Source organism: Pseudopipra pipra, chromosome 14 (assembly GCF_036250125.1).
Source record: "Pseudopipra pipra isolate bDixPip1 chromosome 14, bDixPip1.hap1, whole genome shotgun sequence".
Taxonomy (NCBI): domain Eukaryota; kingdom Metazoa; phylum Chordata; class Aves; order Passeriformes; family Pipridae; genus Pseudopipra; species Pseudopipra pipra.
Window position 1 is genome coordinate 1,670,538 of NC_087562.1, and position 14,524 is coordinate 1,685,061.

A 14,524-nucleotide genomic window follows, 5' to 3' on the forward strand; every position below is an offset into this window, starting at 1 on the left:
TGCATAAGAGCACCTCCTCAGATCCCCAGAGTGTTGAAGAGGGGGTTTTCTCCTTCAAGTAGATGGTCTTGCTTGCTGAACATCTCTGGTATTTGAGGAAAAAAAAGTTGCAGTGTGGTTTTCTAACTCTTAATTGCCTGTTCTTCCCTCTCTCGTGCAAACTGCAGAACCTGTGCCAGTAGCTCATTAGTGCACAAAGGAACTCCAACAAGCTCACAGGCAGACTGGGAACTTGTAGGGGAACGTTTTTTTGTGTTGTGTGGTTTTGTTTGGGTTTTTTTTCCCTAAAACATGACTCACATGAGAAATTGAAGCTTTTCTGCTCGGGCCTTCCGTGAGCACGTAGTGAGGGGACACAGAAGCAATGCCTGCTTGCAGGGGTGCCCTGGCATCTCCAGTCATAGGCTCACCAGCAGAGCTTGTTCTCTGGACATTACTCACAGGCTGTGAATGCCATGTGATGCCTGTTAGGTTGCACTGTGTTGATGGTGTATTTAGAGTGGGGCTGTAGTATGGCAGAAGTGAAAGGTAATTTTGGAGGGAATGATGGGGAATGAGATGTAGTTCACAAAGGGAAATCACGTTTCACTTGGAGTAGGGCAGAGTTTTGATGGATTTTGCTCCCCTGTTTGAAGCACCCGGGTTTTGTCCTTTCTCTCTCAAAAGCATATTGCCAACTACATCTGTGGGATCCAAACCATTGGGCACAGGGTGATTGTTTCAGACGTTCAGGAGAGTTTCATCTGGGTGCGTTACAAAAGGAACGAGAACCAGCTCATCATCTTTGCTGATGACACTTACCCCCGCTGGGTCACCACAGCGACTCTCCTGGATTATGACACTGTGGCTGGAGCAGACAAGTTTGGTAACATCTGCGTGGTGAGTGTGCCTCGGAGAAGTAGGGGCTTTTTGGAAGCATTTTTCCTTAGAACATCCATGATTTATCTTAAAAGAATGAGAATGTGTCCTTAGCTGGAGACAACGCCCTGTACCATTGACTTGTTTTTATGGAGTGACTGGCTGTCGTCATAGTGGGCTGCAGTTTGTCAGTTTGTTAAATGAAGCAAACAAGTTGAAGCATTAGCAAAACATAAACATATTTCTGAAGTCTCTAATATTTTGTGTTGAAATTGCCTCAAAACTTGCAGTGAATTGTGACTGTGAAAGGGCCCATGAGAACTTGAGTCAAGGTTATCACTCTTACTTTTTCTGACTAAACCTCATCGCTCCCATTTAGCTTTCTCTGTCAGCTTCCTCTCCAAAGTTGGCTCTGTCAGTGCTGACACTTCCCCACTTGGCTGGATTTCAGCAGAGGAGGAGGAAAGAATGGATGGTCTTTCTGGCAGAGCTTTGATCTCTTTCTGAAGCGTGCTCGGGTGCTTTGGAGTGCAGAGTTCAGCAAGTGTCAGATGCTGCGCCTGCAGGATTTGGCCAACACACACAAATCAGTCCTCTTCAGTTTTCCTGCCTCACATCCATCAAACTGTTTCCTTAGTGGGAACCACCTTCAGATCAGTTTGACCATACCTCCCAGGCTGATCTGCAAGTGCCAGGCCAGGCAGATGCTGGTCGTGAGGTCCTGCCCAGGGCTTTGAGCAATGGACCATCAGTCTTGCAAATACAGTTGTCATTTAAAGGCTATATTGGAGGGACAAGTGGATGGTTTTGCTGTAAATGGAAAGTGATTCTTACAGAGTCCACAAAAGCAGCCTTTCAGAGAGCACCAGATTTCTCCAGAGATAATGTGCTGCTTCTCTGCAGCTTGTTGATTGTTTTCTTGTTTCTCAATGCAGGTGAGATTGCCTCCCAACACCAATGATGAGGTAGATGAGGATCCCACAGGCAACAAAGCTCTCTGGGACAGAGGGCTTCTTAATGGAGCATCACAGAAGGTAATACTTCATGGAAAGCACGTGGTTGTTCTGGGAAAAGAATTCACTACTTTTCTGTGAAGGCCTCTGCAGTGTTGACCAGGAACTGCCATATTGGCAGTTCTGCTCCTACTCTATCTACTGTGCTGTTGGTGATTTGTTTTCACTGTTGCTGGAAGTCAGATTCAGTTTCTGAAATCACAGCCGAAGCCTGGTGGTGTTTGGAAGCAGCTCACTTTCTTATGCTGCTTTCCCTCATTACTTGCATCCGTTTGTCCAGCTGAGTTTTGCCATCTGGTCACAGGTGGAAGGCACTTCCTCTCTAGAAAGGCATTTCTGAACTAGCAGGTGGCCAAATTTATTCTGCTTTCCTCTCTCAAGCCTTTTGATGCTTTTGTGTAAGCTAAAGAAAAAACCTGCTTCTGTGGTTGCCTTTCAGGCTGAAGTGATTATGAATTATCACGTGGGAGAGACGGTGCTTTCCTTGCAGAAGACCACGCTGATCCCAGGAGGCTCTGAATCTCTTGTCTACACCACCTTGTCGGGGGGCATAGGAATCTTGGTCCCTTTCACTTCCCATGAGGTAAGTAAGCCCAGGGTGCAATGTTGCTGCCTTTCTGTGTGCTCATGCCCAGCCAGTATATTAAATGTGCTGTATCCCATGTGATTGAGATGCAAAGGGGAAGAGCAGGAGCTTGCTGACTCCTCTTTCTGCACTGGTTCTGTGAGGACTTGAGAGCTTTCCTTGTTGCGTTGCTGTTCTAAATCTGTTTGTGCTCCTGAGAAGCTCTTGGGTGGTTCAGTGTCTGAGGAGGAGTCCTTTGGCCTTGGCATACTTTGTGTAACCTGTAGACTATTGATCAGGCACCCCTCTCTGTTTGTTGTGGCCTCTTGGAGCAGCGGATGCTAAAATATTCCCTCTTGGAGCTGCAGCTCTGAGCTGCACAGCTGCTCTGTGCCTCAACTCCTGGCCAGGGTGATTGCTTAGCTCTGCTGTGGGTGCTCCCTGTGGGGAAGTGGTGAGGGAGTAGCTGTGACCTTGGCTGCCACGTGCAGGGCTGCTCTGGCAGAGCCTGGTGCCACAGAACCACAGACTGGTGGTTGGAAGGGGAGGTTGGAAGGGACATTTAAAGACTGTGTGGTCCAACCCCAACTGGGAGTGTGATGGCAGCTTTCAGCCGGTGCAGGAGCAGCTGCCTTGATGGGTGTTGTCTTGCTTTGCCAACAGCACTGATGTGCTCTCTGATCAATCCTTATTCTCCCCAGGATCACGACTTCTTCCAGCATGTGGAAATGCACTTACGGTCTGAGCACCCTCCTCTCTGTGGACGAGACCATCTCAGTTTCCGCTCCTACTACTTCCCGGTGAAGGTAGGCCTGAGCTCTTAGGATCAGCTGGTCCTGGGGGTGCAGAGAGTTGCTCTGGGGCTCAGAGCTGCCTTGAGGCTGGCAGAAGCAAGTCATGGTTGCTGTTCAGTGAGGAAGACTGGGGCAGTATCATCCACGGCTCGTGTAGTGCCTGAGGCAGAATGCTGGCTCTTTAGCAGCAGTCTGGAGGGAGAGCAGTACTTAGCCCTTGAAACTGTGGCTGTTTTGGTTTCTTAACCCTTGTAATGAGCCTCCTGAGAGCTGGTCCTGAGACTCGAGCCCGGAGGTGCTGCTGCATTTCTCTACACCACAGCATCTCCCCTTTTTCCACTGGGAGAAGCAGCATTACGTAGCTGTAGGTGTGGCTGGGTCAAATGGATGCTGCCTTGGGTTATGTTTTTTCCAGCACCATTGGAAAGGGAAATCTCCCTAGAAACGGCTGTTCCTGCATATTTCTGCTTTTGAGGAACCATTAGAAGCTGTTGACTGCTAAATGCTATGACCAGGAGGGTCCAGAGTAACTGTGTGGTAACTGCTGCCACAGTAACGTGTGTAGAGACAGTCAGAACACTGTCCCAGCAGCTGAAGCTGTCCAGGTGCAGAGGATGTTCTTGTTCTTGAGGAGCTTGAGGCTGACTTGCAAAGTGCACAACCTCAAAGATGTGTCCCATCTGACTGAAGCTGCCTGTCAGTCATCACTCACAGCTTCCCCTGTCTTTCCTAGTGCAGGGCTCAGACCCAGGTGGATCCCTCTTCCTTCTCTCTCTGTGATTCTTCAGCTGCACCCAGGCCTTTTGGGTTTCTCTTTCGTTATTCAAGCTGGCCAGTAATTAATGTGATGCTAACTGCTGCTATTCAGCAGATGAGGTCACCAAGCATGGTCTTTTTTCCAGGACAGGATTAAGAAGCTTCTGGGAACAGACTGTTTGTGGCCATTTTTCCCCGTTTAGGCAGGGTTCAGTGCCTCTGTGTGGTGTCAATTCAGTGCTCTCCTCCTTGCCTCTCCAGAATGTGATAGATGGGGACCTGTGTGAGCAGTTCAACTCCATGGAGCCAAACAAACAGAAGAATGTGGCTGAGGAGCTGGACCGGACCCCACCTGAGGTATCCAAGAAGCTGGAAGACATCCGCACCCGCTACGCTTTCTGAGGGGCAGAGCAGCTCACGGCTCCTCTGGATGTTCTTCCAGGCACCGTTGGGAGGAGGAATGTGTGGTTTTCTTCCCCTTTTCAGATATTGGTTTGGTCCTCTTGGTTTATGTTTCAAAGCAAGGTGACGTCAGTAAATACAGTATCAGCTATTAGGTGTCCCAACACATCCTGCTACGTATGTGAAGGCTCCTGACATTCCAGCTTCCAGCCAGAGCAGTTCTCTCTCAGGAAGTGCCCAAGGCAGGATGCAGACTGACCCTCAGTCCCATCTCATTGTCCTTCCTTTAGGATGGGGGAGCCCCTGGGTGTCTTGCAGAAAGTCCTGTAGGGCAGATCCAGCTGAGTCTTTGTCGTGTCAGGTGGGATTTGTGATTTCCCAGTGTTTTAGGAAAGGAAAGAGCTGTGGCATGATTCAGGATTACCAGGCTCCTCTTAATAGTGCTCTGGGCTTCCACCAGCCCAGGGAGAAGCTGATGGGAAGCCTGGCTATGTGGAGGGTGTAACTGTCGCACTTGATTTGAACGTTTTCTTCGAATTGCTGGGGGTTTTTTTGGACTCGCCATTTCTGACTGTTTTCCCTGTAAATAGAGTTTTGTACAATGTTGACTCTCTTGGGGGTGGGGAAGAGCGAGGCCTGAGTCTGGGACTTGATTTGTTTCATAATAACTTTGGCAAGAGAGTGTCTCCAAGCTGTGACTGTGAGCAGCACATGAAGAATAAAAGCCTGTTTTTTCACTACCCTGGCGCTGGGGCTCTTCTCCTTCACAGCAGCTGCCGCTGACCTAGCAGGAGGGGAGGAGGAGGAATACAGAAATGTGCTCACCCTCAGCCCCATGCCCTGCACTCCTGCAAGCCCCTTACTGCCCTGCCTGGAGCTGGCCCCCTGCCCTGCAGCGTGTCCTGAAGGCAGAGCAGTGCTCTGCCTTGGGACACACACACAAAGCCAGGGTATGGAAAGAGGGAAGGGAAGAATTGTTTCTCCAGCCCTTCCAGGGCATGGCTGAAGCTCAGGGCTCCTGTGTTGCCAATTGAAGCAGCAGCTTTGAGAGGAGCAGCTGGCTGCCAGGAAAGGTCCTTGTCCTGGCAACCTGAGCAGGCAGCTGCAGAGGCTCCCAGCCTGGGTGCACCCACACAGAAGGTGTTTCCTGGTTCTGTTGGGTTGTTCCCTGCTTACTCCTGCCAGAGGGTCTGTCTGTAGAGCTGAGATCTTGTGGCATCCCGTTAAGGATGCTGCTCCCAGCCTGGGCTTGGCGAGGCAGGTGGTCCCTGTCCTGGTGCTCCCTCTGAACAGTCTCCATGTTCTGCAGTGTGAGTGCTCTGCAGGGTGAGGGTAAACATGCCCTCCTGCCCTGTCCTTTGCACCCTCCTCTCTCCTCTCCTGCCCTGGCTCGTCCTTACAGGCCTACGTTGGCAGGGGCTTAACCCAGGGCTGCGCCCTTTGGCTCTGACATGGCACCCCGAGCCCCACCCGTCCTCTGCTGGGGAGCAAAGGGCTTTGTGCTCCCTTCCCCAGCCTCAGTGGGGATGGCTGTGTCAGGGGAGGGGCACGGGGGAGCTTCTGGCTTGCCAGGGGCTTGGGGTGCCTGCCCAGTGCTCCCTGTGTTCCCTGCCCCCTTGTCCTCCCCCTGGGCACGATGCTCTGGATCAGAGAGTGCTTCCAGCAGAGCTCCAGCACCACTTGGCATTCGCTGTGTTGGTGTCTCGAGAATGAAAGTGGGGGGGTTCTTGGGTTGTTCCCAAGGGGCTTTCAAGCACAAGGGTTTGTTTCCTTGGCTGGGCTTGGTGAATAACCTGCCTCCAGTGCAAGGCAAAGCCTGGGAGGGGCCAAGCCCCAGTCAGGAGGAGCCGGTGGGCTGGGGGGAGCTGGCTGAGCCCCCAGACCACATTTGCCTGGGGGGGTCAAAGCTAGGGCAAGGAGGGTTTCTCCCAGCAAGGGCTCTTCCTGCAGCCACAGGGTGCTGTGTCCTACTGCGTGGGAGCAGAGCTCCCGGGGATGTGAACTGGGAGCTGTTTGCCTTGGGCTGGACCCAGCGGTGCTTTCCAGCCTGGTGCAGCCAAGGAGGGCAAACCACCCCCGTGCTGCGCAGTTCCGCACTTTCCCTTCTCTTCCTCACCCCATCCCAGCTGCCAAGCTGATGACTACGTGGGCAGGGAATGCTATTAAATGGCTTCCTCCAACGACTGCTGCAGCTGCGGGCAAAATCCCTGTGGACACCTGCGTGAGGAGCTGGACCAACTCCTTCCCTGCTCGGAGCTGAGCATCGTGCCCCCAGCCCGGCCCTGGGAGGGAGGCAAGGGCTGTGCCTGGGACTGGTCAGGACCGGGGGAAGCTTGGCAGGAGCACGACAGTGGCTCTGACTCCATGCCAGGGGAATCCCAGCGCGCTCTCCTCACAGGCAGAAGTGCATTCCTTCCCACGCGTTTCCCTGGGAGCACTGACCTGCTCTTTGATAGCCGGTTTCTCTCCTCGACCCCTCGGGCGCCCAGCAGCGCCAGGCACAGACACAGTGGCTGTCCCAGGGGGCTCTTGGGGGTAGCGGGCAGGAGGACAATGTCCCGTGGCTCCTGTCCCATGCTCTTGGCAGAAGCTCAGCCCTGAAGCATCCTAAGAGGACAACGTGGGATTGGGCCACAGGGAGCAGAGTCCTGCTGACCTGGAGACAGCCAGGAATGCCCCAGCCCCTCTGCCATCTGTGCTGCAGTGCAGCCCTTGCACAGACACATACTGGGGAGCACTGGAGTTGCTCCCACTATGAGTGCCCCAAAATATACCCGTGTGTGTCCAGCCCAGTGAGCACCCTGAGACACTGGGCCAGGAGAGTCCAGTGCCCTGAGAGTGCTGGCATTGGCAGAGCAGAGCACCATAGGGGCTGTGTGTGCATCCTGCAGGGATAGCCCAGCACCCTGAGGACTGGAGTGGCCACAGACCATAGTTAGACCAGCACCCTGGGGCTCCTGGCCGGGGCAGCAAAGCACCCCAAGGAGCAGAAAGGGACCCAGGAGGATGAGCCAAGCACCCTGGGGACACCCAGTTGGATGAGATGAGCACACTGGGGGCATCCAGCTGGATGAGCTGAGCACCCTGGGGACAGAGGTCTAGGTGAGCTGAGCATCCTGGAACACCCAGCCTGGGCTTGCTGAGCACCCTGGGGACACCTGTCTGGAGCAGCCAAGAACCTCGAGGAGCAGGGAGGTAACCTAAGAAGGTGAGCCAAGCCCCCTGGGGACACCCGGCCGGGCTACCTGCGTACCCTGGGGACACCTCCCGGTCTCGCCGCGCACCCCGGGGACACACACCGGGCTGTGGCAGCCGAGCACCCGCGGCGCCGCGGGCAGGGCCGACCGCTCCCGGGGCCGTGCGGGGCGGTCGCTCGGCCCCCGCTCCCCGCCCGGCCCCGGCCGCCGCCCCGCCCGCTCCCCGCGCCGCCGCCCCCCGCCCGCCTCCCGGGAAGCGCGGGCACGGCCCCGCCGCCGCCGCCGCCCGCGGGTGGACGCGTCCCGCGCCCGCGGCCCCACGCGCCGCGCCAGGTGGGTCCGCGGGGCCTCGCGCGGGGGGCGCGGGGGGGCGGCGGGACACCCACGGCACCCACGGCCCCGCGTGGGGACGTGGCGCGACACACACACACACGCACTCACAGACCCCGCGCGTGGGGACACGGAGAGGGGACATGGCGCAGGGACACGGCTCACAGGTCCCTTCGCTGGGGACGTGGGATGCCACCCACCCCTTCGCGTGGGGACACTGTGTGGCGCCTTTGCACGGGGACACGGCAGGGGACATGGCACGGCTGCTTTCCTCTGGGACATGGCGTGGGGTGGGGATGCAGCGTCACCCCCCCGCTGGCAGGGGGACATGGTGTGGGGACGCAGATGGGGCCCCTTCTGTGCTGGGACATGGCATGGACCGTGCGGGGCTCAACACACCCCCCTCTGCAAGGGGACACGCTGTGGAGGATGCGGCAGAGGGACATACTATGGGCTCCTTCCCCTGGGTGACAGCATGGGGACATGGCACAATCCCCTTTGCAGGGGTGTGGGGACATGACACGTCCCCTCTCTGTGTGGGGACCCAGCATGGGTGGCCTGGCCACTTCGCCAGAACTGTCCCCCCAGCGATCCTTGGCTGAGGCCGGACTAACTCATTGCTGGGATAACGGGGCTGGGTTGGGCCACCCCCTCCCCTGGAAATCCCCTGGGGGTGTCACCAGGTAAGTCCTGATAGCCCTGCCTCAAACGGACACAGTCACCCGCGGCTCCACGGCCACCCACAGTCCTTTGGCCCCCCGAGGCTCACACGGGGCTGTCCCTTCCCCGCAGCCCCCGGGGCTCGGAGCGGGTGCCCTCCCTGGGGGCTGCAGTCTGGGCACCCGCCTGCCCTGGGGCTGCAGCCGGGGCTCTCTTCCCCCAGATCCCCTCTTGCAGTCCGGGGGGGTCCCGCACCCCCGCGAGCACATCCCTCCTGGCACCTTGTGATGGCCCCGGGACCTGCTGCCTCCCTGCCACCAGCTGGAGAGGAGAAGCCAGCGGGGACTGCCGGAAAGGGGGACTAATCCCCCATCCATGGCAGGGGGCAACCGCCCGGGGCTACCGGAGAGCAGCCCAGCACCCGGAGCCTGCGCCTGTCCCTCGTCCCCCCACCGTCCACGCCGCCGCCCAGGAGGCTCCCGGTGAGCCCCAGCCATGTAGGCGCAGCCTGGGGCTCCGCCGATGGCCACTGTCAACATGCAGCAGGGCTACGCGGCCGTCCTGTGTGAGTAGAGCTCGGGGACAGGGGGGATGGCCCGGGGTCACCTTAGTGGGTGTCCCCGAGGGAGCTGACACCGCTGGCTTTGGCTGCCCAGGTGTCCTGGCTGTGCTGGGGCTGGAGGCCACTGCGCCGGGCGAATGCGAGCTCACCCGCCTGCTCCAGGACAAGCTGCAGTACGAGATGCGCCTGCAGTACATGGTAAGCTCAGGTTTGGGGGGTGAGGGGCACACGTGGCATTGCAGGGCCCTGGTTTGCTCCAGGGGGGACATGGGAGGGCAGCACCCACTGCTCTACAGTGGCCAGGTGCTGGGGGGGTGGGGTTTTTTACCGGAGGCAACTTGTGTCAAATGGTGCCCAGAGCTGCTCCTGCTGGGGGCTGACCGTGTCAAAAGGCTCTTCCACGAGCTCCTCATTGTCATACCGAGGCTGGCGGGGATGTCCCGATCACTTTGCCCCCTTCCAGCCTCCATGCTCTGCTCCATCTTTCCAGAAACACTACTTTCCCATCGACTACACAGTCCAGGTCCAGTACGAAGAGGTGCTGAGGCCGTCCAACATCACCCGCCTGGTAAGATGATGGCAGGGGACAGCCCCGTGATGGGGGCGCTGCGGGGACCCACGAGGGCTGTGTGAGTCTCACCCAAGACACCCTCTCGCCCTTCAGCGCAATGGGACAGTGTCGGAGACAGCACTGCGGTACCTCTGGTTCCATGTCAGCTCCCAGGCAGTGCTGCGGATCCGTGAGGTGCTGCCAGAGAAGCACCCATCCTGGAAGTACACCCAGGAGCTGTGCCAGCTCTTTGACGCCCTGGGTGAGGAGTACAGCAAGTACCGGCAGGTGAGGATCCCCCGCGGCCCCCCGGCACCCCAGCGCAGCCGCACGTCACACACACGTGTGTGCTGGGAAGAGATGCGCCCACAGCCATGAGCCCCCGGGGGGGGCACAGCACAGGCGTGGACATCCCGCTGCAGGCGGGTCCTTTGGGAGGGCTGGCAGGGACAGGGGGCGGGGACAGAGGTTGGGAGTGGGGTTCGGGGCCGTGGGGCAGCGCCGGGGACCGCTGCACATCTGGCATTGGTGGTTCAGTGGTAGAATTCTCGCCTGCCACGCGGGAGGCCCGGGTTCGATTCCCGGCCAATGCAACAGCTGGATATTTTTTTTTTGCCTGCAACCCTTGGGAGGCGGGCAGAGCTGGGAAGGGGGGAATGAAATGGGACTGTCACCCCCCGCTCACGGGGTGGCACTGCCACGGTTGGGTGGTTGGGAGGGCATCAGGCAGAATGTGCCCCCGAATTCAGCCCGGTTTTCCCGGTGGCGATCCTGCCTCTCCTCCCAAGCTTCGGCTGTCTCGATGGAGCTGCTGAACCGCGAGGCAGCTGCCTTTGGGTGCTGGATGTGGGTGCCCTGTGACAGCTGGGTCACCAGCGTGAACCCGCTGTGTGTCTGCATTCTCCTGTGCCGTGGGTCGTGTTCTGCGGCCCCTCTGAGGAGAGAGTGGGCTGTGCTCGCCCCGGTGTCAGAGCTGTCTGTGGGGGTGCTCTGGGAGGGGGTGTTCGCTGGCAGTGCCCGTCCCTGCTGCTCCAGCCCAGCGGGTTGGGGGCTGTGTGGGGGAGGGCTGGGCTGTGCTGCACATCTGGCATTGGTGGTTCAGTGGTAGAATTCTCGCCTGCCACGCGGGAGGCCCGGGTTCGATTCCCGGCCAATGCAGCAGTTGTATTATCTTGCACCCTTTTGTCCCCTGGGGGCTGCCAGGGCGCCCGTGGTGCTCCCTGTCCCCCGGGCCCTGACACTGTGTCCTTCGTGGAGGTGCTCAGGCTCCAAGGGTGGCAGCAGCAGCTCTGCCTGCAGTGAGTGTCCCTGGCTTGGTGGCACTGAGGGGCAGTGAGAGGGGTTTGGTGACAGTGGGCATCTCAGCTGTATGGTAAAGAGGGACACTGGCTCAGGAACAGCAAGGCATCCTGTGTCCCTGGCTTAGGAGGTGCTGGTCCCCATCAGGCCCCCCTGCTGTGGGCAGCCCCACACCTGGCATAGGTGGCTCAATGGGACTATTTTGTGCTCCTTCCCCAAGAGCCCAGGTTTGGCTCCTGGCCAGGACAGCCCTATGTCCTTCACCTCTGCACTCTCCAGCCCCTCCACCTGACTTGGACTCCATGCAGCCATGGGCTGCACCCCAAAGTGGAGGTGTTTGGGTGCTGGGTGAGCGTGGTCTGTCATAGCTGAGTCTCCAGCAAGAACCCAAGATGTGGCTGTGTTGTCCTGTGCCATGAGGCAGGTTCTGCAGCCCATCCAAAGGAATCGTGAGTTTTGCTTGGTGGTCTCATCAGAGTTTTAACTCTGAAGGCTCATGACAAGCCCTCCTTGCTGGAGGTGATTTGAGGCATCAGGAGAAGTGCTCCCATGGCAGGAGCCCCAGTTTCAGAACTGTTTGTTGGGGTCCCCGTGTGAGTGTGCGTGTCTGTGGGTGTGTATGTGGTGTGTTCACAGCCAACAGTGCCTGTCCCTGTTGCTCTGCTGGGTTTGGGACGATGGGGCAGCACCAGGAGATCCTGCACATCTGGCATTGGTGGTTCAGTGGTAGAATTCTCGCCTGCCACGCGGGAGGCCCGGGTTCGATTCCCGGCCAATGCAACGGCTGAATTATTTTGCACCCCAGTGTCTCTGGGGGGTCTGTGGGAACTGGCCCAGGATGCCTGGAGGGATTGTGCACCCCCCGGCACATCTGTCCCCTGTGTGGGTGCAGGGGGTGTTACTGTAGTTGAACAGAGCAAGTTGGTGACTCCCAAGAGGATGTGACAGGGAGCTGCCAGGGGCCTTGGTGGCAGTGAGTGTCCATGGCTCAGTGACAGTCCCTGTTTTGGTGGCATTGACAAGGGTCCTCGGCTGGGTTGCAGTGGGGACCCCTGGCCCAGGGCAATGGGGACTGCATGGGGCTGGGAGGTGCAGCCACATTCAAGAGGCAGCTGCTTTGGGTGCTGGATGTGGGTGCCCTGTCACAGCTGGGTCACCAATGTGAACCCGCAGTGTGTCTGCATTCTCCTGTGCCGTGGGTCGGGTCCTGCGGCCCCTCTGAGGAGAGAGTGGGCTGTGCTCAGCTGTCTCATTGAAGTGTCGGTCTGTCCCTGCTGCTCCAGCCCAGCGGGTTGGGGGCTGTGTGGGGGAGGGCTGGGCTGTGCTGCACATCTGGCATTGGTGGTTCAGTGGTAGAATTCTCGCCTGCCACGCGGGAGGCCCGGGTTCGATTCCCGGCCAATGCAACAGCTGCATTATTTTGCACCCTGGTGTCCCTTGGGGGACCTCGGTGACATCCTGTTGCCCTGTCCCTGCAGACAGATGTGGAGGCGGTGGTGGCCGACCTGGTGAAGCTGGTCCACAGCGCGGGCGCTGAGAGCCGGAGCAAGGCCGTGCGCCCCAAGGCACTGCTGGACAACTGCCTCAAGGTCATGCGGATGCTGTACGGAGTGCCCTGTGAGTTGGGGATCAGGGAGGGGGCTCTTGGGGGACTCAGGTGCCAAACGTGCGGACCCTGATCATCTGATGACACTTGTTCCCTCTGCTCAGGTCGGTGGGAGTCCACCTAACGCTGCAGAAGACCCCTCACTCAACACCTTCTCCTTGCCCTGGAGCCTCGGATGCTGCCTCTGCTCTGCCACTCCCAGCAGAGCCCCAGAGGGGTTCCCAAGGAAGGTGCAAAGGTGGGACAAATGCCACCTCTTCTGGGACCAAACGTCACTCCTTCCAGGACCGTGGGACTGTTCATGGCCATGGGGTTTTGCCCATCCAAAATGCCTGGCACCTTCAGCATGGGTGTAGGGTCGGACAGAGCCCCCCATGATGGGCAGCTGTTGGGGGGGACACGCTGCCCTCCCTGCCCACAGGAAGGGTGAGGGCATCACCCCATTCCTCTCTGTTTGTATTTTCCCCTCAGCTTTCATTAAACAGCAGTTAATTCTCTAGCATTGCAGCTCAGCTTCTGACCGGGTCCTGGGAGCCTCCAGCCTTACCCAAAATAAAGGACCAGCAAAGAGAACCCCCCTGCCTCTATCGCTTCCTCTTTTGGGGAGGAGGAGGCACCTTTTTTGATGTCAGCCCCCTCCCTCGCCACTGTGGGGGAGAGAGTCACCCTGATATATGGACCCCAGAGCCACTGCCTGCCAAGCTGCCTCCATCAGCTCTGGCTGCTTCCCCAGCAAGAAAACATCTGGATTTGTTTGTTGTGCTTGGCGGTGCAGGGTGGGCAGCGTGCCGGGGGGACTGGGGGCTGCCTGGCTGCCTCCCCCCTTCACAGATTAGTTAATTACCTCCAGCAGCTATTAGAGACCTTAATTAGTGTTTTCCTTGCTGAGGGCTGCTTAGACTTATGGGCAGCATGAGTGGTGGTAATGTCTTCCTCCTCCTCCTCCTCTTCCTCCTCCTCCTCCCTTCATGCTTAGCAGTGGTTCCTGTTTATATAAAGCCCACGCAGAGCTAATATAAAGCCCACCAGCGATGATCCACCACTTGATAAAGGGCTTTAATTAGAGGGACCCCCTCTCCCATCCTCACTGGCTTTAACGAAGATCCCCCCACGTGGTCCAGAGACCCACGTGGGGTTGCCTGAGCCCCCAGGGCTGAGCCCCCAGGGCTGAGCCCCCGCCTCCCACTCCCTCACGTCAGGCGTGGGAATGATCCTCCGTCCTCCTCCACCGTGGGAAAATTGAAGCTGTCCCAGCAAAATGACCCCGGCCAAGCTTCCCAGAGCATCCCTGCAGCAAATGGCCGGGCTCGGGGCTTGCCAAAGGCCTGCGTGTCCAGCCCACTGGAGATATTGCGACATATTCCTCCAGTCCCTCTTTCGAGGGATGGCTTCAAAAATGTCGGCTGAGAGCCACTCACACGAGGGGGAGTGGGAGCCTGTTTGCACTATTTCCTGGTGTACCGTGAGGTGGGGTAGATCTAGGGAGGGTCCAGGTCCCAAAAGACATTCCTAGAGATGTGCTGGGACTAGGGAAATCTCTCCCTGAAATCCCCAGCTGCTGGAATAGAAAGAGCCTTTGCTGCCCTTGAGCCAGCAGAAAAAAAGCCTTGCAGCATCCTTGGGGTGGGCATGGAAAGGCTGGCTGGTTTTGGGGTGGGCAGGCTCAGCAGGGCAGGAGCTGTGCTGTGCTGAGGCTGCCCCATGGCTGCAGTTTGGGGACTGTCAGGGATGTCCCCAGGCCACCCAGAAGGCTGGTTTATGGCCCGAGAGTGAGGATGCCCAGGGGGTTCCCTCAGTCCCAAGGGATGCCCTGGACACAGGAGCACACTTGGAGCACCCTTCTCTCTGCTGCTCTGGCCCAACTCAGCATCCCACGCAGTGGGGCAGCAACCCCAGCTCTCACCCCCAGCCAGGGCATCCCTGTTCTCCCCC

At 58.2% G+C, this 14,524-nt stretch overlaps 2 protein-coding genes and 4 non-coding genes across 10 annotated transcripts in view; all 6 read left to right on the forward strand.

The window, feature by feature from the left end:
• The window catches only part of SF3B3 (splicing factor 3b subunit 3), a 29,204-nt gene extending 24,076 nt beyond the window's left edge, over positions 1-5,128 (forward strand). The window contains exons 22-26 of the mRNA XM_064670674.1: positions 667-879; positions 1,794-1,892; positions 2,311-2,454; positions 3,138-3,242; positions 4,248-5,128. Of these exons, the coding sequence (XP_064526744.1) occupies positions 667-879; positions 1,794-1,892; positions 2,311-2,454; positions 3,138-3,242; positions 4,248-4,388 (702 nt within the window). The 3' untranslated portion in view covers positions 4,389-5,128. The remainder of the gene's footprint in view (positions 1-666; positions 880-1,793; positions 1,893-2,310; positions 2,455-3,137; positions 3,243-4,247) is intronic.
• Positions 5,129-7,833: 2,705 nt separating this feature from the next.
• The window catches only part of IL34 (interleukin 34), a 127,292-nt gene continuing 120,601 nt past the window's right edge, over positions 7,834-14,524 (forward strand). The window contains exons 1-7 of one of the 5 annotated variants that reach the window (XM_064670710.1): positions 7,834-7,918; positions 8,799-9,140; positions 9,232-9,335; positions 9,628-9,705; positions 9,802-9,975; positions 12,465-12,603; positions 12,697-13,091. In XM_064670710.1, coding sequence (XP_064526780.1) covers positions 9,098-9,140; positions 9,232-9,335; positions 9,628-9,705; positions 9,802-9,975; positions 12,465-12,603; positions 12,697-12,716 — 558 coding nt within the window. In that variant the 5' untranslated portion in view covers positions 7,834-7,918; positions 8,799-9,097 and the 3' untranslated portion in view covers positions 12,717-13,091. Of the gene's footprint in view, positions 7,919-8,236; positions 8,599-8,798; positions 9,141-9,231; positions 9,336-9,627; positions 9,706-9,801; positions 9,976-12,464; positions 12,604-12,696; positions 13,092-14,524 lie in introns of those variants that run through there. The other 4 variants (XM_064670712.1, XR_010434242.1, XM_064670708.1 and 1 more) reach the window with 4 other exon arrangements.
• Positions 10,210-10,280, forward strand: TRNAG-GCC (transfer RNA glycine (anticodon GCC)). Its single transcript has one exon. It is a non-coding gene; the product is annotated as a tRNA-Gly (tRNA).
• TRNAG-GCC (transfer RNA glycine (anticodon GCC)) lies at positions 10,775-10,845 on the forward strand. Its single transcript has one exon. It is a non-coding gene; the product is annotated as a tRNA-Gly (tRNA).
• On the forward strand, positions 11,696-11,766 carry TRNAG-GCC (transfer RNA glycine (anticodon GCC)). Its single transcript has one exon. It is a non-coding gene; the product is annotated as a tRNA-Gly (tRNA).
• TRNAG-GCC (transfer RNA glycine (anticodon GCC)) lies at positions 12,322-12,392 on the forward strand. The gene has a single exon. It is a non-coding gene; the product is annotated as a tRNA-Gly (tRNA).